Consider the following 25,488-nt stretch of genomic DNA (forward strand, 5'->3'; position numbering starts at 1 on the left):
TTATTGTTTATGTCTATCTGCTTCTAAACTGTGAGCAACTTATTTAGGAGGCAGTCTCATTCTATTGCATATAAATGGGCATTCCGTAAGTGTCTAATAAGTGGATACATCTTTATTACAAAGATAAGGCAATGGAGGCTTGAAGAGGTAAAAAGATTAGCTCAAGGTCACTGGCAAGGACAAAGCTAAGCTTGGCATTCCTATCCCAGACAACATCCTCCAGGCTATAACCTGTTGCCTCCCACTCTGAGAAGGATAAAAGAGGACAGGAGCATTTTGTAACCATCACTTGTTATTTCATTCGCATCCAACACAGTGGTTCTCCTCGAAGAGGAGCGATTTTGCCCTTCCTTCCCAGCCGGGGGACATTTGGCAATGTCTAGAGACATTTTCGGTGGTCACAGCTGGGGGAGGGCGTGCTGCTGGCTGGAGAGAGTGGAGCCCCAGGATGCTGCTAAACATCCTACAAGGCACAGGACAGCCCTTCACAGCAGGCTTATCCTGCCCCCAAATCTGTAATGCCAGAGTTGAGAGACCCTGATTGAAGGTGGACTTTTAAACCTTGTAGTGTAAAAGCAACATTTCAGGGACAGTGAGGAAGAGGTTGTAGCACAAGGAAAGCTGTGCCCTTTTTCCTTATGTTTAAATTTTTTGATACATTATATTGTACATACTTATGGGGTACGTGTGAAGTGTTTTTACAGGCATAGAATGTTTAATGATCAAGTCAGGATATTTAGAGCATCCACCATTTATCATTTCTATGTGTTGGGTACATTTCAAATCTTCTCTTTTAGCTATTTTGAAAAATATAATGCACTGTTGCTACCTATGGTCTCCCTACTCCTCTGTCAAACATTAGAATGTGTTCCTTCTCTCTAACTGTGTGTTTGTACCCATCAACCAGCCTCTCTTCATTCTCTTTCCCCCTCCACTCCCAGCCTCTGGTGACCACCATTTTACTCTCTATGTTCATGAAATCCACTTTTTCTGCTCCCACATATGATTGAGAACACACGATAACATAATGACCTCTAGTTCCATTCATGGTGCTGCAAATGACATGATTTCATATATTTTTTTCGTTGTGTCCTTTTTCAAAGGGGGTTTTGACAAAAGGGAGAAGGAGCTCCAAGAGAAAGTCCATTATGGCCATGACTGAGAGGGGGTCTCAGCCAGGGCTGCCTTTGTGGTCTTCCCTGTCCCAAACTGACAGCTGTAGGTCACAATATGCCCAATACATCTCTCACCTATGGCCCTAACTTCCGACTTGCACTTGGGTCTCTGTAGACTAAATTCCAGATTCTTCCTGAGATTTTGTCTAGTAATTCCTGATATTCATCAGGCTTCAAATGTTCAAAAACATTTCATTTCACTGGAAAAGAAACAACTTTAAGATAAAAGTCATCGATATCAGCATTTTAACTTGCAGTGCGTTAGTTGAAAAGAATTTTTAGAATACCTTTGGTCAATTTGAAAGAAATATCTGTTTAATCTCAAAGAGTTACTACATAGTTAAAACTCTTGTTCTACTTTTATTTAAATAGACAAAAATATTTTAGAATCCTGATACTATTTCCAAGGCTTAAAAGATTTCACTAACTTGCTAAATCAAATTTCGGAAGATATTATTTGGCTGCCCAGTGAAGCATTTCTCTAATTTAGAGTCTTTTTTTCTCTCTCAACAGGGTTGGAGAGTTATCAGTTTTCTTTTTATTGGGGCTTAAGAATAGAGATGAGGTTTCATGGAGTGAACAATTCAGGAATGTAAGGACCGTATGTAACCTCACATAACCATTTTCTATGACAACCTTTCTTGGCATGAATTTGCCATTCTACGTTTGAGCCTCTTAAAAGGCATGCATGGTAAATATATGCTTTCTGGGTAACTAGAATGTATTTAACTTTAACTGCAAAACTCAAGAAAGCACTAAGGACTCTTTACACCAAGATAGGTCACGGTGCACTGGCAGTAGATCAAATAACAATACGTGAGTGACCGCCTTCCAGACAGAACATCACAATAGCTCCTCGGCACTCTACACAAAGACCTCTTCTCAGTGCAAACCCCCCTTAACGTTCTGCCCAAAAGAACAAAATGCTGACTCCTTCTCAAAAATTCCCAAATCAGTTTACATGGAGCTAAGTTCAAATTTACCTTGACTTTGCTAACGAATCCCTCATTCTCTTCTTCAGGAAGTTCTCTCTTTTGCCCCCATATTTCCCTTTCTGTAGGAGTTTTTGAAAGGGCTGTCCAGTGTTCCTCATCTTGGGTCATCTTTCCACTTAGACACGTGGCCACCAGGAACTAGATATCCTACAGCTTCAGCAACTATTTAGATAAAGTCCATGGCAACATTATTGTGATAGATAGAAAATGAGATTGTCTCTCAGTGTTCCCAAATATTGAAATGCTCAAAGTAAAATGGTGACATTTTTTAGGTTCCAAAGATCACATTTGCATGAGCACAATCTCTGAACAAAGTACAGTGTTTCCCTTGGTACACATATCTCTAACAGGGACGAACTTGGCATTTACTTCTCCTCTGATCTTCAGAGTATTTTTTAAAATTGTGATTCCTTTCATAAACACAAGATCTTATTTTGCTTTTCTAGGGAAAATTGGGAGCCTTCTCTGAACCATAAAATTATCTTTCTCTAAAATGTATTTAAATCAGACCTACTCAAAACCTTTTTGTTCTTGCTGTTAGGTTTTCAGAGGACCACACAGAAATCCTTAGGGCTAGTTAGTGCCTAATGTCACTAATACAAATGAGGATCCCGAAGCCCGGAGAGATAAATCAACCTGGCCAAGGATCTGCAGGTAGCTGGCTTACAGGGCACAGACTGGTTTCTGCTCAAGATGCATGACTAATAAGCTAATTAATAGGTCTGGGTAACAGAGGACCTGGATTATCAGACCTTCCACAGTGCTTTCAGTCCTTCTTCAAGGCTAGTGGGAAGGTTCTTAACAGAAAATTAATTATGTGAAACCCAAAAAAATATTTCACAATCTTTCCTCTCTATAAATTACAACAGGTCCTACCACTAGAAGCCTCTCTTCAAGACAAAGATTATTATCCTTCTGGAAATCGACATTGATTTTTATTGTTTGTCATGTGACAGCTAGACATATCACTTTATAGCTCTCCATTTGTGGCTTTGTGTCCCAAGTTCTAAATTAAATTAAATTAAATCAAATCTCCATATTATTCTGTTTCAAAAAAGTTTTAGACTTTCAGTGTTCACAAGTGGAATAAAAAGGGGTTGGTTCCTTAGAAGCAATCACATCTGCGTAGGCCTCTGAGGAGGTAACGTTGTACAAAGGGAAACTGACTCCACAGGAGCAGCGCTCTTGTGGTCGGTCTGCACTTTGCTTCCTGCTCATTCCTCAGCCCCTGGATCTGAAGTCTGCTCCCTCCCCTGTACCGCAACTCAGCGAGTCCATGTGACTCTCTGTGTTTTCCTTTTAGACCCTGGGATTCAAGTTAGGCTAGAATTAATGGTTAACAGCTGATGTTTGAGCTTGTGGTTGAGTGCAGCCTTGGTGAGCAGGCATATTGCCCGACTGCTGAGGCACACAGGCAAATTCAAGTTCTCCAGATGTCTCTGTGTGCATCACTTGTTTGAATACGCAATAAAAGAAAAAAAAATAATAAATTAGATGTATTGAAAAAGCAAGCAACTTTCAGTATACACTTCTGATATGCAGAGATTTTAAGGACTTTCACAGATACGTTGTACAAAGAGACAATGTTACACAACATTGGAAACCAGTAAAAGTAAATATTAAAGGTAAGTGAACATTACCTACATAAGCTCATTTAGAGGAAGATGAAAACCATTTTGGAAGATGAAAACATCCTTATTAAGAATCACAGCAAACAAGCAAACAAAGTATTTTCAGGTATGGTTTCAAAAAATATTAATATTTAACATTTCTCTGAAATGCCTTGAAATGTCTTTTTCTACCATGGTGATTTAAAGAAAAAACTTTACAATAGAGAATGATTGATTTTTAAATGGTCTGATTGAATAGAGATGTTTAGTTAATATCGTTACTAAGAGGAGATGTAGAATGAAAGTTTGGGAGGAGATATAGAAAGAAAATTTGAGAGGAGATGTAGAAAGAAAGAAGAGTAACAGTTTCTACTCAATGACAAGTATTTTCAAATTAAAAAGACATTCAAGAACAATATTGAAGAATCAGAGGTCTTGTCTTGCTGACGGGTCAGTGTTTCATAGAGCAGTCTGTTCAAGGGGGGATAAGTGCATTTATAGGTGATCAAGATAGTCTATTAATAGATTTGCAGTAAACTTTTTAAAGTAGAATATTTCATAAATGAAAATCATTCAGAGCTTTTTGATAGATATGGATATATAGAGAGAGACACCCCCAAATAGAAAGAAATGTATAAATTGGAAAAGGAAACCAGGATGGAAAATGGGGGTGGGGAGAGTGGTCAGACGGTGAGGATGGGGATCAGATTAATCGTGAGCTGGAGGTGGGAGGGGAAGGAAGGAGTGAAGGTTCCAGCTGGTTCCAACTTCTGCAGAACCATGAAGGTGTTGAGCATTGTACACACAGCTGGGCTGAGGACATGGGAAAGATAAAATTGAACATTATAAGAACCTCGTGAACATTAATGAATTAACTACTCTCTCCCTCCCTACTTCTTGAAAGTCTTGATGTGGGCAAACTAATTATTATAAATTTACATTTTATGTTCTGAAAGCATGCACATTTTTCTCTTTGCAGGATGATTTTATTGTATCAAATGGTACATTTCATTTTATTTGCCTCAGTTTCTAGTGGTAAGTAGAGCTTCATCTTAAGTATGAACTGGAAAGTATTTGATTTCCTGACCTGTAGATTGGAAAACAAGGGAGCATTAGGCCCAGAGAGGAAACCACACCATGGTCCCCACACATCTGGGAGAATCCACACCATCCACTCCAGGGAAGGAAATAAAATGGTTTTATTTATTTTCTGCTTAAGGCTCCTGTGGTTTTCAAAACAGGGAAGGAAATTGAGGTGAAGGAATTTCTCATAATAGTATGAATCTATGTTTATATCTCTATCATATCTATATCTGGACCTTCTATCTATATAACTCATTTAAATGATATGCAGGAGCAATATTAAAATGCAGATATCTCGATTTGCCTCATTGATTAGTCAGTTTTCCACAAAGTAGTCAATTCAATGCAACACACAGAATAGCAGCTTTGGAGCAAAAACTGTTATGTAAATATTCATATATAGTTTATGCGCCTCAATAATTGAACCACTGCTCTTAATTCTCCACCTATATCGAGTCCACTAAATTTATTTATAAATTACTTAACCAACATCCAGTAGGATATATTAGTGCAAGTATTATTTAGCCCCACGTTCATTAATTATTTAAAATGTAAACTTAAGCATTCCTTTAAAAAATAACTTATGTATATATTACATTTAATTTCTGCTACTATTGCTAGCATTTTAAGCACAGTAAACTCTTTTTATTGGCATATGTGAAAAATGGTAAATCTCAGTAGAGATTTAAAATAAAATAAATTCCACTTGATATGTTAAATTATACTGTTCATAATATTATTTTTCTTGGTGACAAGATTATTATTTAGTTATTGTTTTCCTTCATTGTCATTATTTTGAAATTGTATTGTTGTTTCATTGATAAACATGTCAGTGCTCACACAGTGGACATAGTTTGAACACTAGACCCAACAACTGCATTTACAGTCCGCCCTCTGTATCCATGGGCGCCACATCCATGGATTCAACCAACCTCAGATCGAAAATATTTGGAAAAAAATTGCATCTATACTGAACACGTACAGACTTTTTCTTGTCATTATTCCCTAAACAATATAGCATACAACTATTTACATAGCATTTACATTGTATTAGATATTATAAGTCATCCAGAGATGGTTTCAAGTATACGAAGGATGTACTTAGGTTATATGCAAATACTATGCCATTTTATGAGACACGAGCATCCGTGGATGTTGGTGTCTTCAGGAGGGCCTGGAACCAATCCCCCGTGAATACTGAGGGAAGACTGGATACATATTTATGTCCTTTATACATGCATATGAAACATTTATAAAAATTGGCCACATACAAGGCCCTAAAACAAGTCTTAACAAATTTTCAAGGACTAGAATTATACAGAACATGTTATCCAGTCACCATGGATGTGAGCTAAAAAATAATAAAAAAGCAACTGGAAAATCCCCAAATGCTTAAAAATTAAGCAGACCTTTTAAAATAAATATAGGTCAAAGAATATATCACAATGGAAATTAGGAAATGAATTGGATTCTAATGAAAATATATTAGGTCATTAAATATGAAATGTCTGATTTCAAATCAAAAGTGTAGTTTGTTATATCTCAAACAAGAAGCAGTACAATTAATCTAAGTATGCACCTAAACTATCGACACAGTTTTACCATATTAACCGTAGCTTGTCTATGCCAGCATCGAAGAAGCCTGGAGAGTGAGTGGTGATGAAATTAACAAAGGCATTTTCCACAGCTTATTGAGAATTGAATATTTTTTCTTGCAAGAAGTAGTCCAAAGCCTGGAAGAAGTGGTAGGCAGCTGGTGCAAGGTCTGGTGAGTATGGTGGATGACAGAGAGTTTCTAAATCCAGCTTCTGTAGTTTGAGCAGCGTTGTTTGTGTGACATGCGGTCCAGTGTTGTCTTGCAAGAGGATTGGCCTGTCTCTGTTGACCAATCTCAGCTGCTTAATCATAAGCATCCTCAGCATTTCATCCAATTGGTTGCAGTAGACATTCGCTGTAATCAATTTGACCGGTTTCATACAGCTGTAATGGATAATACCAGCAGTGGACCACCAAACAGCCACTATTAGCTTTTTTGGATCAATATTCAGTTTTAGACTGTGTTTTGGCACTTCCTCTTTATCCAAGCATTGTGCCAAATGCTTACACATGTAAAGAATCTATTTTTCATCATAGGTAACAGTATGATATAGAAGTGGTTCACCTTTATGTCGTGACAACAAAGAAAGCCATGCTTCGAGATGATTTCTCTTCTGACACTTGTTTAATTCATGTGGTACTCATCTACCCAGCTTCTTTACCTTGCCCACTTATTTCAAATGGTCCAATGTTGTTAGAATAGTAACGTCAAACCTTAATGCTAATTCACACATAGGTTGAGATGGATTCATTTCCACTGCAGCTTTCAGCTCATCATTATCCCCCTTGGTCTCAGGTCACTCACAAGGCTCATTTTTAAGATTAAAATCACCAGAACAGAACTTCTCAAACCATTGATGTACTGTGCGTTCATTAGCCACATCTTTCAGAAGCACTTCGTTGATATTTCCCGCTGTCTGCACTGCATTGGTTCCAGGACGGAACTCATATTTGAAAATAACACGAATTTTTGCCTTTCCATAGTTTCACAAAACTTGTTCTAAAAAAATTGGAAAAATAATCACAAGCCAAAAAGTGCGTTTGAAAGAATGAGGATGTACCTTCACAATAAAAATAAAACTAGAAGTGTCAAAGTGAAATGTCAGAGATATCAACTGCAAAACTTAGTACTTAAGGAAATCAAGACATTTCATACTTAATAACCTTGGGCTGTAGCTAAATCAGTGCTGAGATCAAATATATAGATTTATATTATACATTAGAATAGAGAAAAGGTAAAAAATAATAATATAAAAATACAGATCAAGAAGGTAGAAAGAAAGGGCAAATTAAGTGCAAAGAAACCAGAAGGCAGAAAAAAATAAATAGAAGAAATCAATTAAATGGAAAACAAACATATATTAGAGGAGATCAACATAGTCACATTCTCCAACCCATTTTATTAAGTCAGTATCATCTTGATACCAAAACCTGTCAGGGACATTATGGGAAAGAAAAAACTCACAGTTCTTTTTTCTCATGAACATATCTGCAAATATCCTAAACAAAATATTACCAAACTTAATCCAGCAGTATGTTAAACAAAATTAAAGAATGATTACATTATGATATCATGACAAAGTTGGGCTTATTCCAGGAATGAAAAGTTGGTTTAACATTCAAAAGTCAATAGATGCACTACTTTTGGTTATATACCCAAAAGAAGTAAAAGCAGGGACTTAAACGAATGTATCTGTGCACTTCCATTCATAGCAGCATTATTTACAATAGCCGAAAGGTGGAAGCAGCCCCTGTGTTTACCAACAGATGAATGGATAAAGAAAATGTGGTACATACATTCAATGGAATATCATTCAGCCTTAAAAAGGAAGGAAATTCTGACATATGCTACCCTGTGTGGATGAATCTTGAAGACATTATGTGAAGTGAAATAAGCCGGTCACATAAGAACAAATAATGTATGATTCCACTTATAAATTACCTTATATTAAGAGTAGTAAATTTCATGGGGACAGAAATTAAAATAGAGGTTACCAGGGTCTGAGGGAGAGGGGGGAGGGAGAGTCAGTATTTAATGGCTACAGAGCTTCAGTTGGGAATGTTGAAAATTTCTGGAGATGAATGGTGTTGATAGTTGCACAGCAATGTAAATAAAAATGGTTGAAATGATGAATGTTATGTTATATATTACCACAATAAAAAGCAAAAATAATTTTTAAAAATCAACATACACAGAAAAATATTTTATTAAATTCTATTAATGATACAAACTCTTAATAAACTGGAAATAGAAGGGAATTTTCCTCAGCTACTAAAGGGTATTTTAAACAAACAAAAAAATCCAATCCAAAATTCTTTAAGAAACCTGATACATATTAATGAAATATTGAAAGCTTTCCCAAGGGGTTGAGATTAAGACAAGAATACCCACTGTTATTTTCATTAAGTATTGTACTTGAATTCCTAGTCAGCACAGTAAGGAAAGAAAAAGAAATAAGAGGTAAAAGACCAGAAGGAAATAAACTTTCATTGGTCACAGAAGATATGATTGTGTATTTAGAACAATTCAAAATAACCACCACATGAATTACTTGGGCCAGTAAATTAAATTAGCAAGAAATCTGGATACAATGTCAATATACAAAAACAAGCACTTGCTAGTTCACAAAAACAAGCAGATTTATCCAATTTTTACTGGCACTAGAAGCTATATTTGCATTTTGAAAATCATTGTACCTTGTAAAATTAAAAGATCCAATATGGTCTAAGAGAATTATCACATATATTAAAATTAGAAAATGTATTTGATTTACTAAATAATTAATATTCTTCTTAAAAGTAATATTTTAATGTAGCACAATTGCTTTGCCCCAAAGGTAGGATTTTCACTGTTAATGGGAATATTTGGAAGTGACAATAGACTCTCCGTGAATGGGGGGTGGCCATGCCAATCGTTTGGAAGCAACAGAGAGCTTGGGGTGAGGGTGTGTTAGCACATCCAGGGCCATCAGATGCTATGGAAAATGATCACTCCGGAGCCTTTGTTTCATGTAAGCACAGAGTTTGGACAGAGAGAAGCAGTTGGGAAAGGGACAAGCAGAAGCCCATTCTATACCTGGCTGCGATGCTAAAGAGCAGCTCTTGCCAGTATAGAGCCGAGAAATGATTCAATGACCCACAAATCACATCTTGTCTCCAAGACAATCACTCATAAGCACAATTCCACTGAAACCAATGTACCATTTTGTGATCTTCTTTTCCATTAGAGACTGTTCATCAATAAACTAACCTGAAAGTGTTGATTGCCTGGATTTCCAAATTCGGGCATATTTCCTGTTAAGTAGACCTACTTGCTTTGCCTTTGTGAGATTATTGGCTAATTAGATATGTGCCCACTAAAATCCAACATAACCTGTGCCATGTATTGCATCATAGAATGTGTGACTACACTGTTGGAAGATACCTACTTTGAAGGAGGAGACATCGCTACTGTTTTTACGCCAAGCGCCAAGTACTGCCAAGTAGTCTGCACCTACCACCCAAGATGCTTGCTTTTCACTTTTGTGGCTGAGTCACCATCCAAAGATCCTACTGAATGGTAAATGTCTGCATGTCTGCATAGAGGAAAGAGATTTTACCGGAGGATTACTATTCAGACATTTCCATCCGCTGTTTTATAAAACTGAATGTTAACAATTGGAAAATACACTGTCCTTCAACTGAAATATTAAATATTACAGAAAAAATAGTTCTCAGGCAGATTAGGAGGGAATAAAGATGCCTCCTAGTGCAGACTTTCCAACCTCTCTTGTGGTCTCAATATTAATGGTACATTTTCTCTCTTTCTCTCTACTTTTATGCTTCTTAATCTTTTTGCTCTTTACTTTTCTATTGGTTATTGACATTTGATATGCTTTAAACTGGAACTTCCCTTAGCTTTTTTATAAAAAAATTTAAACATTCATAAAGATAATTTGAAAAAATAATCCAGTACAATGATCTGCTACTACCACCAAGGCTCTGCGATTTTTGCTTTTCCTACCTGTCTATGTGTATATGTTTAACCATTTAAAGTAATTTTAAAACATTATGACACTTCACCCTTAAATACTTTGACATGCATTATCCTCCACAAAAGATATAACAAACTGAACAAGAATTCTTTTATATAGTTTCATTTGTCCCAACGCAAAATTAAGGATATTATAGAAGTACTTATGTCATCATTTAAAATATAACCATTTGAAAATAAAAACATCATTCTTAGCTCATGGGCTATACAAAAACAGGCATATTTTTGACCATATTTTATCAACAGGTCATAGTTTACCCACTTGTGTTGGTTTCCTGCTAGGAAGGAGTCCATGCGGTTTCTTAAGTGTAAGGATGTTGGAAGGAAAAGCAAACTCACAGTCTTGCTAAGAAAATATTTGTTTTGGCATGAGATAGTTTGTTTCCTTCTTTTTCACTTTCCATGCTGACTTTTAAGACTCATTATTTTAAAATATAATGTTATTTTTTTAAAAACAGGTTTACTTGTGTCCTGAAAGACAGTGTTACAGAAACACTGCCAAGGGTGAATGGGACAGGAGCAATTTCTGGGTATTCTTTCAAGCAATGCTCACACCAAATAAGTGGTAAGATGTCTTGTTAGAATTAATAAATGCTAGTTATTGTGATATATACATAGAGTTGCATCAAATAGAGTTTTATGGCTATAAAACAAAGCACTGCTATGTGGAAATAAACTCCCCTAACAAAGCACTTTTAGTGTAGAATAAAAACTAGCATACATGCATGCGTGTCCACACCCCCCACACACACATTATAATTCATTCAAGTTTCTTTACTTCATAGAAGGATGTATCTTACTACCTCAGTTCTCATCATTCGTATATTTCTTTCTCCTTCCCAGCTTAAAATTTTACACAAAAGTCTGTATTAAACATATCAATTCAAACCAACGGAGGCAAAAATAAAGGTTGGGGTGACACTTGTCTTAATAGTGAAACAGACACTGGAATTGGTTAATTAATGAATCAATCAGTGAACTCAGGAGAGGAGAGGCAAGGTCAGAAAATAGAAATGCGAATGTACAAGTCTAAAACTGATGCCATATAAGCAGGACATTGGCATTCTTTCACTGCTCCCATGTGAGAATAGGAATTTCACAGATTAAAATAAAAACAAAGGAAAAGTGGGTGAAAAGGAGTAAGGAGGACAGTGGCTGAGGTAGACCTATGGCTGTTGCCCCTGGAATCTGGAGAGAGCCCATGATTTTTGCTTTTATTCCTAGCTTGCAACAAAGACATTTATGTGGACCTAGACATGAAGGGCATAAACTACAACAGCTCCGTCACCAAGGATGCTCAGGAATGCCAAGAGAGGTGCACAGATGACAGCCACTGTCACTTTTTTACATATGCGACAAGATGGTTTCCCAGAGTGGAGCATCGGTGAGTGAGCTGTAAGTTGAGCCCGAGGATGTTAGAGTGGCCAACAAAAAGCAAAGTGATGACTCAGTAAAAATTTTTGTCATCAACCTAATGCCTCCAATTTTTTTTAACCCCTAAAAGAAATTTCTGTAATAAAACTTACAGTTCTCTTCATGACAAGTCCATCTAAAGCCCAATTTGGATGCATTTCATTTATGGTAAGGAGTCTGTCTTTTAGTGACACTGGTAGAAAAAATACATCCCTTGATCTATGTCCTAGAAAATTACAAAAGCTCTATGCTTTTACATTGTAATTTTGAGACTCCTATGCTTTTAGTAACCCCTAGAGAAGATACTATTATTTTTTTCTTTTCTTTTTTTAATTATTTATTTTTTATTTTTTTATTTCAGCATATTATGGGAGTACAAATGTTTAGGTTACTTATATTGCCCCTACCCTTCCCTCCCCCCCTCACAGTCAGAACTTCAAGCATGTCCATCCCCCACATGGCACTCATTTTGTATGTATATACCCATCCCCTCCTCTCCCCTCCCATCTGCCCATCGCCCAATGAATGTTATTCTTATATGTGCACTTAGGTGTTGATCAGTGAAACCAATTTGATGGTGAGTACATGTGGTGCTTATTTTTCCATTCTTGGGATACTTCACTTAGTAGAATGGGTTCCAGCTCTATCCAGGAAAATACAAGAGGTGCTATATCACCATTATTTCTTATAGCCGAATAGTACTCTGTGGTACACATATTCCACATTTTATTAATCCACTCATGTGTTGATGGGCACTTGGATTGTTTCCACATCTTTACAATTGTGAATTGTGCTGCTATAAACATTCAAGTGCAGATGTCTTTTTTATAGAATGTCTTTTGTTCTTTTGGGTAGATGCCCAGTAATGGGATTGCTGGATCAAATGGTAGATCTACTTTTAGCTCTTTGAGGTATCTCCATATTGCTTTCCACAGAGGTTGCACTAGTTTGCAGTCCCACCAGCAGTGTATGAGTGTTCCTATCTCTCCGCATCCACACCAACATTTATTGTTTTGGGACTTTTTGATAAAGGCCATTCTCACTGGAGATAAGTGATATCTCATTGTGGTTTTGATTTGCATTTCCCTGATGATTAGAGATGTTGAGCATTTTTTCATGTTTGCTGGTTATTATTCTGTCTTCTTTTGAAATGTTTCTGTTCATGCCCTTTGCCCACTTTTTGATAGGGTTATTTCATTTTTTCTTGCTGATTTTCCTGAGTTCTAAATGGATTCTAGTTATCAGCCCTTTTTTGAATGTGTATATTCGAATGCGAATATTTTCTCCCATTCTGTAGGTTGTCTATTTGCTCTGATGATAGTGAAACTCCTATGCTTTTACATTGTAATTTTGAAAGAGCTACAAGTGGTCCTTCCTAGCCTAAGTGGTGTTACAGCCTAACCCTATAGAAACAAAAAATAATACCTACTCATCTATCTCTCTAAACAGCAGTTCCTCGTGTATTACACAATAATTGAAGCTCATGTGAAAAGTTTTATCCTGCTCCATACTGGATTTTGAAATATTTCAGGGATAACTATATTGTGAAATGATATAAAAATGATCTCCTCTCTAATGACTATATCTATGTTGTCATCTTTAAAAATGTGTAAGGGAAATATGTTATTAATTTGTATATTTAAGAATATTTGAGATCATCTAGATTTACATAGTGAACTACATCTATCTGGAGTCCAATGAAACAAGTGAAAAAAGTTCAAATTACTAATATCTGGGTTTTAATATTGGATTTTAACATTCTGCTCTCCACAGTCACAAAAAGGAGGTAAGTAGAAAGCACACAAAGCATCAAAGATTTATTTCAAAAACAGCAATGATAACAAAAAAAACAAAAAAAAAAACCCCAACCCCCAATTAGTCATTAGTCTTCCATGGCTTGGCTTTAGCTCAGCTCAGATGACATCTTTTATATCTAAGACTTAGCACAATATGAACCACAAGCCAAGACAGTGGGGGTTGCTGGGCACTATAAAAAAGTTAAAGCCTTAACAGTGAGGAGGACTTGAGAAGCCATCCATTCAGACACTCTTACCCTTCCTGTCGTGCCCTCCTCAAGATGTCATTTTACGGATGAAGAAATAAAGTTAACAAAGTTCACAGGACCACCAGGTGCCTAGTGGCGGGGCTGGGACTCCAGCTTAGCCACTCGGCTTCTCAGATGGATGCTTCTCTGGGGTGTTCCTTCACTATAACGCCCAAGTCCTCTCTCCCAGTGGAAATTTCTCATCATCTCATCTTTTTTCCTCCTTGCAGTTGTAGGAGTAAGACTTTTTTTTCCTTTTTCTTTTCATGCAGTAACATTTGTCTGTTGAAGTACACCCAAACAGGGACACCAACTAGAATAACGAAGCTCAGTAAAGTGGTGTCTGGGTTTTCACTGAAGTCCTGTGCGCTTTCTAATCTGGGTAACTATCGTTTTCTCAAGGTAGTAGTTTAACCACTAAATATGTATGATGCCAGTGATATGTGCAATAGATCCAACTTAGGATACTGACTTATGCTCACTGATGAAATGGACCCAACGGTCTTTTACCTGCTTCATGTGACCGATTTCATTATGTCCTGGATAGTTAGAGCTTATATCTGAGTTTCAAGTTTAAAATAACCTCTTCATTTTTTTCTAAATTAAAAATCATTTTAAAGACCTCGGGGTAAACTTAAATTTTTAATATGGAATTTACAAATACTACGACTGGAATTTTCCTGATTCTGCTGGTGAACTGATCTCCTGACGTCGTTTCTTCTGTCGTACAGCTTGTATCAGGGACATTTTCCCCAGCACGGTGTTTGCAGACAGCAACATCGACAGCGTGTTGGCCCCAGATGTTTTTGTCTGTCGCCGCATTTGTACTCATCATCCCAACTGTTTGTTTTTTACCTTCTTTTCCCAAGAATGGCCAAAAGAATCACAAAGGTGAGAAGCTACGATCAAGGGCAATTTGTTGTCTTTTAAAAACAGATGATCAAAATCCATCGTTAACAATTCTGAGTAACTAAAAATTTAATCTAAATGCCTGTATAGGATGAAAGTTGCAAACAAGAATTCCTAGCTCCTCTCCCTACCTCTTCCCCACATACAAACCACGAATCCAAAGTTACCAAAGACTCCTGCTTTTCTTTAGCTTGGGGAGGTCTCTGCCTTCGGCAAGGGAGAGGGTCTAGTTCCAAATGGAATGACGAGAGTAAGAATGACTGTGAAGAGGCAATTCAGTCCAGTGCCCTGTTTAAGATAATTGAACCAGGGGCAGAAAGAGCTGGAAATGTGAGAAGTCAGATTCAAAGTGGAGAGAGAGAGAGATGGGAATGAAAGCCTCCAACAAGCAGGTTGGGTGTCGGTGGACGAGGATTTGAGAATTGAGGCCCTATTTCCCTACCAATGGGAATTCACATAGGATGCAATAAAAAGCAGGGAAATTTCTTTGACCATCAAAGGGACCATCGCTAATGTTTCTGTCTCTCATTAACAAGATTCACTAAAAAACAAAGATCAGAAGATTAAGTCAGCTTCAAAACCTAGATTCCATATTATCATCTGAATCAGAACTCCCAGAGCCCTGGGTGTTTGCTTGGCTTGGCTGCCCATCACTGAGGAGCGAGTCCCCCGGGGCAGTCCAGCAAGAAGAGCCCTCGGTGCCTTGCCCGTCAGGCAAGCCTCGCTTTCCCTGAGTGAGGCTGTCATCTCGGAAGCCCCAGGTGTGTCGCACAAAAAGATACCTGTTATCTTCATTCACTAAACCAATTTAATAGAATGTATCTGCTGCCCATTATAGATTAGGGATTATTTTAAATACTGTGGATGCTGTTAGTGAACTAAATACATGGAAACCTTGCCTTCTTGGGCCAGAGTGGAGGGGAGAGCACAGTGATCAGACTGAGATACATGGTCAACGGAGAGCCAATAAGCTTTGCTCAGGGATTGGATGCGGCCCGTGAAGGAAGGAAAGAGTCAGTGAGATCTCCAGGACTCTGGCCCAGGGAATTGGGAGGGTGGAAACGCCAACGACTGAGGTGTGGAACATCTTATGAGGAGCAGAGTCCAGGGGGAAGAGAAGCCGGTTGGACGTACAGCGGAAATGCTGCACTGGCAACCGGAAGTAGAAGAGAGCTTTAGATCTGTGTTTGAGTGTCACCAGCACACAGCTGGTAATTAAAGCCATGGGATTAGTGAGATTATCACAGGATTCAGTGTAGACAGGAGAAGAACCTAGGTCTAAAGATTAAGCCCTGAGTCATAAAAAATTCAGGAATTAGAAAGATGCCTTTGTAATTTGTAATTTTGTGTTAATCACTGCTCTTTTTCTTTGTCTTATTTCCTTTTCTAAATTGCCAATTAATACCTATCAGAGGAATAACACATTTGATCTTTAACACAGAGTGTGATAGAAACATGGGTGCTACAAGCCAAGACTTGGCTATTTAAATTTAAATTATTTAAAATCAAATGAAACTAAAACTTGTCTTCCTCAGCTGTATTAGCCACATTTCAAGCCCTCAGTAGCCACATGTGGCTACTGTATTGGATGGCAGAGATATAGGATATTTCCAGCATTGTGGAAAGTTCTCCTGGGCAGCTCTGCTTTAGACTGTGATTCTGTGCTACTTAGGAAAAACACTCCCTTCCAGGGAGAGGCTTTCAGGGTGTGGAGTCGGCGATGGATCTCCCTTACCCCTTATACGCCTGGAGCAACCCTGGATAGGAGATTTTTAGGAAGTATGAAAATACTTGAATCTTTGAGACCGAGAGGCTGGGAGTGTTAAAAGGAAAGAAATAAAAAAGGAAGATACTAAGGCACATTGGCAATAGAGCAAACTCAGAAAATTTTTACAGAACAAGGTGGTTCATTTTTGAAAATTTGTCTACCACCCATGGATCCTGAGGTGTGGCTCAGTGATTCAAGAATCGTACCTTTCAAAGTACGAAAATCTTTGCTGTTAAGTGCTAACATGAGCTAATTTTGCAAACTTCTTTATGTGCTGTGAAAAATGTTTTTTTCTTCGATATGTTTGATGTGAAATATTTATATTCCCCTTTTTGTTGTTAGAAATCTTTGTCTCCTTAAAACATCTGAGAGCGGATTACCAAGTACACGCATCACGAAGAGCAAAGCTCTTTCCGGTTTTGGTCTACAAAACTGCAGGCACAGCATCCCAGGTGAGCAGTGCAAGTACTTTATTCTGAACGAGACCGACAAATCTGAGGAGGCTGCCGAATGCTGAGGGTATGTCTCATGTCTGCTGTTGATTTGCTGTCCAGTGTTCTGCCATTCTTCGTTTTACCACGACACTCACTTCTTGGGAGAAGAGCTGGACATCGTCGACGTGAAAGGCCACGAGGCCTGCCAGAAAATGTGCACCAACGCCATCCGCTGCCAGTTTTTTACCTATTCCCCATCTCAAGGATCTTGCAACGAAGGGAAGTAAGGCATATTATGGGTTACATAGATGCCTCTGTCTCATCTATTTGCCAGGTGCATTGCGTTTATGCCATTTTGTTTCCAACTGTAGGGGCAAATGTTACTTAAAACTTTCTTCAAATGGATCTCCAACTAAAATACTTCACGGGAGAGGAGGCATCTCTGGATACACACTAAGGTTATGTAAAATGGATAATGGTGAGTATGACGTCACTTGAAAAAAAATATACCTGAAGGAATTATTCTATACCGAATACATTGTATAGGAGAGCCAATAATAGCCACAGAGGGGAGGAAATTAGTAAAATAACAAATTTAGCAATTTTCTGTTATTTTCACTCCTATTACCCGAGTTGACCATGTTTTAAAGGTAAATATCGGGTCCTGACTAAACCCTCCATTGCCTGCTATGAATTGAATGTGTGTTTTAATTTGACACATTTATACAACTAGCATTTCTTGGTGGGACCCAGACTGAACCAACACTCTTGCATCTGCTTCCTGTTGTCAAGGCCTTTATTTATCTTATTTATTTATCTTATTGTCCTTTATAATCAAAGGCCAGCACCCTGGTTAATCAAATTACTCATTTTCTGCCCATTGACTACTACTTGATTTTTAAGTAAAACATAAATATGATCATATGTTCAAAAATTTGTGTATGTATCTGAGCAATAGTGGAGCACTTTCTTTTCACGGGCTTTCATTCTTGCAGATTCCCTGCAAGAGTTCTAGACTTACGAATATTGGCAAAAGTTAAGGTAAAACTTTACTAATTCATAGCAATGAGTGTGGTAGGGTGGAAATAAAAAGCTTGTCTAGATTATAAAAGATCTATAATAACATAAAAGTTACAACAAAAGTCAGATCAGTAATATTTCCATCCCAGTGGCCAGTTTCTGAGCCTAGCAGCAAGAAGTGGTTTGTAGGCAAATACAATTGTTCTCAAGGACAGAACCCGCAATAGGAAAGAATATGCCATGAATACTCCTCCCTAAATTACCATAGTAACCTAGTATAGCTTTACTACTTATTGATTGTCATAAAGCTAGATGTTCTTAGATTGTTTATTGCTAAATGTCCAATGGCAGAATGCGCTATACACTAAGATGCCACTGAGATTGAATGAATCAAATGGAAGTGATACTCATGCTTTGTAATAGTTTTAGAAGTATACAAATCATTTGTGTCAGATTATCCACTGTGCTGAGAAGGTGACTCGATCCTTAACTTCTGAGAACTGTGTTTTGTAGGACATAAAGATGTTTTATTGCATCCAATACTAGTATTCTAAGTCACAAATTATACCTTCCTAGAGGTTAGGAGGGCTCTCATGAGAATCTTTGGATGGCTCAAACCTCTTTAAAAAGCCAGTCAATTAAGTTGTATCTCATAATTCTCTGTTTCACTCACAATAAATTTACCTAAGACAAGAAGGACCATTCAAAATAATTCTGTTGTCTTAGTTCTACTTCTAAGCATTAGAGGGAACACTTAGCAAATTTTGTTGTTAAGTGATGTTGACATAACAACATCAGCACTTAACACCTTGATAAATTGCAGACTCCATTGTCCACCCTTCCTTCTTCATTATGTTCTTCTCTGTTGAATTTATAGACTCTGGTCTGTAGAGGTTGCAGAATATATCAGGTATAGCTTGATAGCTGCAGGAGAACATGTAAGATAAAGGAAAATAAAATCTTATGTCTTTTCAGTACACCTTCTGAAAGAAGTGAATTAGATAACTAGGTTTTACTGCACCATATTAGATGAAATAACACTCTAATATGAAAGGGAACAACTAACTGAGACATTTATCATGTCCTGTACTGTCGTGGGTCTACAATATAACTTAACTTTCTGAAGACAGATAGCAATGCCATTAAAAGAAGCATTTCTTAACACAAAATGTGATGCTAAACACAGATAATTTCAGCATTCTGCTTAAACTGAGAAACAAGGTCTTTATTGAGTTATTTATAACATACCTCAGTTACTACTTCCCTATTAATTTTCCTAACTTTGCCCTTATACTGACTTCCCAGCTGGCAAACTATAAGAGCTTCCCAGAAATTCTAGAATATAGCTAAAATCTTCAAAAGGGCCCTCCAAAACTAACGTCCACCCTATCCACTCTTGAATGAGAACACTCTGCATAAGCTTCCACTACCACGTCATGCTCTTTCTTATCTCAGCTTGCTGTGAGCTGTCATTTCCTTCAAAATTCTCTTCCTGTCCTCTCCTTCTGTGTGAAATCTGCCCCAGAATTATAAACTCATTTTCTTATTGAGGGAAAAAAAAAAGCCTAGAGAGGTTTTTTTCACACCCACAAAAGTAGGGAATGGGCCGTCTAGGACTTGACTTTTTCCTAGTGACTCTTCTGCCAACTTTATACTCCTCCCTTGGCGAAGGACACCAGCTTCTCTGATCCTCTGAGCCTGTCCATTGCAAGTGTGGTGTGGGCACATTGGCATCACCCAGGAGCTTGTCAGAAAGAATTTCAGCACCCCTTAGACACACTGAGTCAGAATTTGCATTTTACAAACTTCCCAGGTGACCCATATGTGCATGAAGGCTTGACGTGCACTGCTCTAGAACACTGCGGTCCACGAACCCCTCACTCCCATGCTGTCTGGGTTCTGCAGCAGAATGGGCCGGGCTCCATCTAGGCTTCTCACATTCGACATCCCAGGAAGGAGAAAGAAAGGGAACTGCTGTCCTGTTCAGGGCAGCCAAGAGGAGAAAGAAACAGAGGGATGAGTCTGAGTCAAAGTCCCCGGAAAGTCCCAAGGTTGGCTCAAGAGAACCTCAAACTGTCAATAAGGCCAAAGGGCAGAAGAAGTTCACAAACAGAAGGTCCGTCCTGGTTTGGACGGGATAGGACGGGAGTGACTGGGAGCCACGGTCGGCCTGAGTTGAGGGGATGGGGGAACAATTAGACAAAGGCAGCAAACGGAGTGGAAGGAGCCCCCCGTCTTTATCACAGCAGTCCCCACCCTGCAGCAGGGCTGTTACAACACTGGGCGCTGAGCCTCACTGCTGCACGTCCCCATTCACTGGGTCTGAGGTGGGGCTCAAGAATTTGCATTTTTAATGGGTTCCCAGATGAAGCTGTTGGTCTGGGGACTGCACTTGACAACGACTACTTTAAAAAAATCGTCAAAGTTATCCTTAGAAGGAGGATCAGAGGCCTCATAGTACCAGACAAAGAGGGCAGCGTTCTTTGGGATGTGTAACTACAAAGTGACTTAGTCACTTCCATCTTTATGCGCATGCTTTGTTTTGTGGACTTGACTATGAAGTCTACGCAACTCAAGGTCATGGTAAGCTATTGAATTGAAGGAAGGTTTTCTTCTTTTTGCTCCTGAAGGAACGTGCTTACCGGTGGCAAAGGAAGATGTAGAAGCTACTCACTGCAATCTTTCTGTTGTAGTATGTACAACCAAAATCAAGCCCAGGATCGTTGGGGGAACCACGTCTGTTCACGGGGAGTGGCCGTGGCAGATCACTCTGCACATCATGTCGCCCACACAGAGACACCTGTGCGGAGGCTCCATCATTGGGAACCAGTGGATATTGACGGCCGCTCACTGTTTCTATGGGTCAGTACCACTGCTGTTTTTATTAGTTCATCATCCTCACACGCATACGCAATCTATTACTAGCATATTAGTAAATAAATACTTTTAAAATTTAAATGATACTATTTTCTATTAATAAATTAATTTTCTAGTAATTCATTTCTTCCTTTAGTTCGGGGGGGGGCGGTGAGGGGAAGCAAAAAAAAAGGAAGAGCCACTCCTGGTCTACCAGCGTCAGAGCAGGAGCAGGAACGTGGCTGTTTGCGCGCTGCTCCACTTGCCCGTTCAGGTGCACGCACAGCCTCAGGGGCTTTCTTGTTATTTCATTTTAGAAATATCACCTTCCTCGCATCGTTCGGCATATAGGGTCCAGAAATAAACTCACAGAAAATTCCCCATTCTCTGACTCCTATATCCCATACCTTCCCTCTCTCTCAATCTCTCTCTCTCTCTCTTGCTCTGTGTGTGTGTTTAAATACAGAAAGGGTTCATTATGTATCCTCGAACTGAATTTCCCACGAGATCACTTTCAATATTGGTCAAACATAAAGGCTCCAGCTGGGGAACATACATATCCCAGGGATTTTAGTTGGCCAGACTTCTTTTTTGCCATTTTATATCCTCTGAGTTGACTCCACACATAGTTTTGTGTGTTTGCTTTAGTTTGTATTTTTAATCACTATGCAGCACACTCATACTATAACTCGAGGATACATTTGAGATCAATAGCTCCATTTACCTTTTGTGTTTGGGAAGACAGAGTACCAGGAAGTTCAAGTGAATTTCTCAAGGTCTCAGCTAGTTAATGGCAGGGTGGAACTAAACCCCGTACTCTTCATGGTGTGTGTGTGTGTGTGTGTGTGTGTGTGTGTTGGAGAGTGGAAAGAGCATTCCTTCATTTTTCTGTGTTTAATATAAAGTAAACACTAGCTCAGGATCTTCTTTATAGGGCAACTGAAAAAATCTTAAGATGAAATCACTGTTTTCTATCTAAAAGCCCACCACTGGCAGAAAATATTAGTAAGAGCCAGTTAAATAGCTGTACAGCTCAAAATGTCTGGGAATGACTTAGTAAAGGAAATTTCTTTTCCTCTACTGTTTGTTCCTTAGGCTAGAGTCGCCTAAAATTTTGCGTGTGTATAGTGGCATTTTAAATCAATCCGAAATAAAAGAGGATACACCTTTCTTTGGGGTTCAAGAAATAATAGTTCATGATCAATATAAAACGGCAGAAAGCGGATATGATATTGCCTTGTTGAAACTGGAAACAACGATGAATTACACAGGTATGTGGAATTTTAATTGGAAAGTCACCTAGAATGGTGACCTAGAGAAAAATGTTTAACCTTACCAGATTCATTGCCTGACCCTACCAATCTCCATGGTTATCACGAGAGGGTCAGGGAAGCTGGTCGTTCAGTCTGTTCAGGCTGATGCTCTTTCCTGGTTATTGAAACTTATTTTTGGAGGATGGCTGAAGAGATACGTTATCTTCAGTCTTCTTCAGGTGTGTGTGAATGGCATAATTTTATAGGCTATGTAAAGATAATTTAATCTAACATCTGCCTCTTAGGGATGAAAAACAGAAAGTGGGAGCGATGGAGCGCCTTCCACAGGGCGCCAAGGCTAGTGAGCATGAAGGACCAGTGGGGAGGGTGGGGCTTGTCCCTCTAGACTCTCACGCTGGGGCGAGTGATAGGTGATGCTGAGCATGAGAGATGAAAATACATGACCATAAGGAAAAAAAAAAGCAAATATAATAAATTAAAAAAAATACAGAGTGTAAAGTGAACGAAGAGAATCTCTTCTGTAAAAGAAGATATAGTTTGCTTCTGATCACTAAACTATAATTTTTGAAATTTAGATTCTCAGCGACCCATATGCCTACCTTCAAAAGGAGACAGACATGTAACATACACGGACTGCTGGGTGACTGGATGGGGGTACAGAAAATTAAGAGGTAAAAAAATGATGTTTTTATATATGCTCCATCCTACAAGCAAAGAACTTAACCTTTTCTGCTCTATCAAGTTATAGTGCTAAAAGGCAAAAGGCAAGTAAAATCACACTATCAATTGCAAGAAGTGTATTAATAAAAATGGAAAGACAAAAATCACTCAAGTGAGGATGGTACCACCTCTGTATGATTGGAAATTTTAAATATGACTAAATCTCTTTAAAGACTCATTTTGCTTAATGAAATTTAGTGGGAAACTTAGAACTTTTCAGTAAATGTTCTAGCCTGTTATCCAATTACTTTCTCTGAGAAGTAATTCCAGTTAGAGTCATAATTAATTTTTGAACTTAATTAACACTCATACAATGGTACATGCAATAGTGGGAATAACATCATCTTTACACTTGTAATTATAAAAGATCTGAGAGATAAACCTAATATTTTTTCTTTCCAGATTTTCATATAGGTATGATTTTTGATTTTAAGTATATACATATATATTTACATATATAACATATAGTTAATCCACTAACCAAAACCAAATTTTCTTTTAGACAAAATACAAAACACTCTCCAGAAAGCCAATATACCCTTAGTGGCAAATGAAGAATGCCAGATGAGATACAGAAGGCACAAAATAACCAATAAGATGATCTGTGCCGGCTACAAGGAAGGCGGGAAGGATGCTTGTAAGGTAACAATGTTCTCCACCAGTTGAATATATTCAAATTGGAATGTTTAATGCATTTTAAAAAGCAGTCTTCTGCCAACCAGCAGAGAACACAGAATATTTGTTTTACTTCTTCTGAAATCTAAAATGGATATTCTGGCTAAATGAAAAAAAGCAATCAGGTTCTTTGAAGTGCATCAAAGATCCAGGACAAGAGCAAAATGTATTTAAGCTGGAAAGCGTCTGAACTGATCTGTGTGCCTTGCTTTTTCTTCCCTTGCCGCAGGGAGACTCGGGGGGCCCTCTGTCCTGCAAACACGACGAGATCTGGCACTTGGTGGGCATCACCAGCTGGGGCGAAGGCTGTGCTCAAAGGGAGCGGCCAGGTGTTTACACCAATGTGGTCGAGTACGTGGACTGGATTTTGGAGAAAACTCAAGCAACGTGAATGCGTTCCCACAGGCCATTTGACTCCCTGAGGGTCGAACCTGATCATTCCCTGGAAGAGGGTTTTGAGCTCGCTGAGGAAGACACTGTGTCATCCTGCTTCCCATTCAGTAACAAACAGCAAGGGCTTGGTATTTGTGAGAAAATACCAAAAGAAAACAAACTGTCATTTTTCAAAACTCCCATTCTATGATAATCGTCGTTTGTTTTTAGCGTCCAGTCTCTTGCTTTTTTGATCACACTTTTCCTGAGCCCAGGAAACACTATAAGGTGATATTTTTGAAGATTAGTATGTAGGCAGATGTACCACAAAAGAATCAAATAGTGGCACCAAAGGATCCAGTAGAACTGCTGAAAGAAACCACTATGGAAAGATTTGTTCAAGGAAAAACAGGAACTGGAAGACACAGGGACAATTACAGCCATCATCAATTTGCAAAAATCTAAGCTCTGCCTATGTGAACACATTTCTTCTGTAAAGGAAGAATTTGAGTGAATTCAATGGTTTTCAGAATAGTCAGGGATTCTTGTCATTTCAAGTTTTAATATATTTTTTTAAAATCAGTTTAAATAGACACAAGCTAAAGGTGAATGTGAATGAAGACACCAGAATTTCCATATTGGAGCGGATCATGAGCAGCAATTTACCTGAAAGTGGTACTTTAGGGGACCAATCTTAAAGATGCATTTGCCTAAAAAACTGTTTGTGCGTAGGTTGCGTCTTTATTTGGAGTGGTTTGGGGAGAGGAAGGCTGATGGAGTTAGGGAAGCAAGCTAAAATCTTCCTAAGACAAACTGCCACCGTGAGGGTGGCTTTACAAAGAGTGAGATAATAAATATATTGGACAAAAATCAATGTAAATAACACATATACTGTGGAGGAAAACACAATTTGGGAACAAATGGATAGTTATAGTAAAGTCTTTAGCATCTTCAAGCAGCTCCCTGTATTCTAAGTACTGGAATTTTTTTCTTGAGTGCACATATTTTCCTAGTTACTGTTCTGATGTAATGCAATAACCTAGAATTTGAACTGTCTCCATATAGTTTTCAACATGTGTCAATAAATATACAATTCACACCCAATATGAAAAATATTTATGGAACACCATGATGTGATAGTGTCACACTAAGCTTTGGGGATAGATATATCTCTAGCTTCATGAAGCTTACAATCTAGTTAGCATGAACAATAAAATAAAGTAATTACACAAAATATTTAATTTCAAGCTGAAATGAGTGGGATGCACAGGGTTTTATGAGACGAAAAAGGAAGAAGGACATTTGGGGCAGGCTCAAAGATTGGGATCAAAAGGAGGTTGCCCTGAGGAAGACAAAACAAGAACAACAAACAAATAAACAGAACTGTCCCCGAAAGATCCAGATGACTGCTTTGGTATAACGGGGCCAGATCCAAAATACTGATAGATTCAAGCAAAACTGGAATTGAAGATTGGAGTGCCTTCAAGATCACCAAACAGTATTAATATCTT

General features: G+C 38.2%; 1 protein-coding gene across 4 annotated transcripts; it reads left to right on the forward strand.

The window, feature by feature from the left end:
* Positions 1-3,550: 3,550 nt before the first annotated feature.
* F11 (coagulation factor XI) lies at positions 3,551-25,103 on the forward strand. Of its 4 annotated transcripts, none has more exons than XM_069493654.1 (15): positions 3,551-3,795; positions 4,760-4,815; positions 9,856-10,018; positions 10,951-11,057; positions 11,717-11,876; positions 14,222-14,331; positions 14,681-14,840; positions 16,969-17,078; positions 17,181-17,343; positions 17,432-17,538; positions 20,711-20,942; positions 22,032-22,207; positions 22,786-22,881; positions 23,433-23,572; positions 23,835-25,103. In XM_069493654.1, the coding sequence occupies exons 2-15, from the start codon at positions 4,761-4,763 to the stop codon at positions 23,994-23,996; spliced, it is 1,941 nt and encodes a 646-aa protein (XP_069349755.1). In that variant the 5' UTR covers positions 3,551-3,795; position 4,760; the 3' UTR covers positions 23,997-25,103. The 4 variants fall into 4 exon arrangements, with proteins under 4 accessions (XP_069349755.1, XP_069349754.1, XP_069349756.1 ...); XM_069493653.1 differs by lacking the exon at positions 3,551-3,795 and adding an exon at positions 3,825-3,907; XM_069493655.1 differs by lacking the exon at positions 3,551-3,795 and adding an exon at positions 3,825-3,907 and having other exon boundaries at positions 20,774-20,942.
* Positions 25,104-25,488: the final 385 nt, after the last annotated feature.

The sequence above is a fragment of the Eulemur rufifrons genome, chromosome 18 (assembly GCF_041146395.1).
Source record: "Eulemur rufifrons isolate Redbay chromosome 18, OSU_ERuf_1, whole genome shotgun sequence".
Taxonomy (NCBI): domain Eukaryota; kingdom Metazoa; phylum Chordata; class Mammalia; order Primates; family Lemuridae; genus Eulemur; species Eulemur rufifrons.

Coding starts and splice junctions, on each gene's coding strand:
- F11 (XM_069493654.1), top strand. CDS start 4,761: ATGATTTTATTGTATCAAATGGTACATTTCATTTTATTTGCCTCAGTT. Junction 14,841..16,968: donor TGGCCAAAAGAATCACAAAG/GTGAGAAGCTAC, acceptor TTTTGTTGTTAG/AAATCTTTGTCTCCTTAAAA. Junction 20,943..22,031: donor GCCGCTCACTGTTTCTATGG/GTCAGTACCACT, acceptor TTTGTTCCTTAG/GCTAGAGTCGCCTAAAATTT.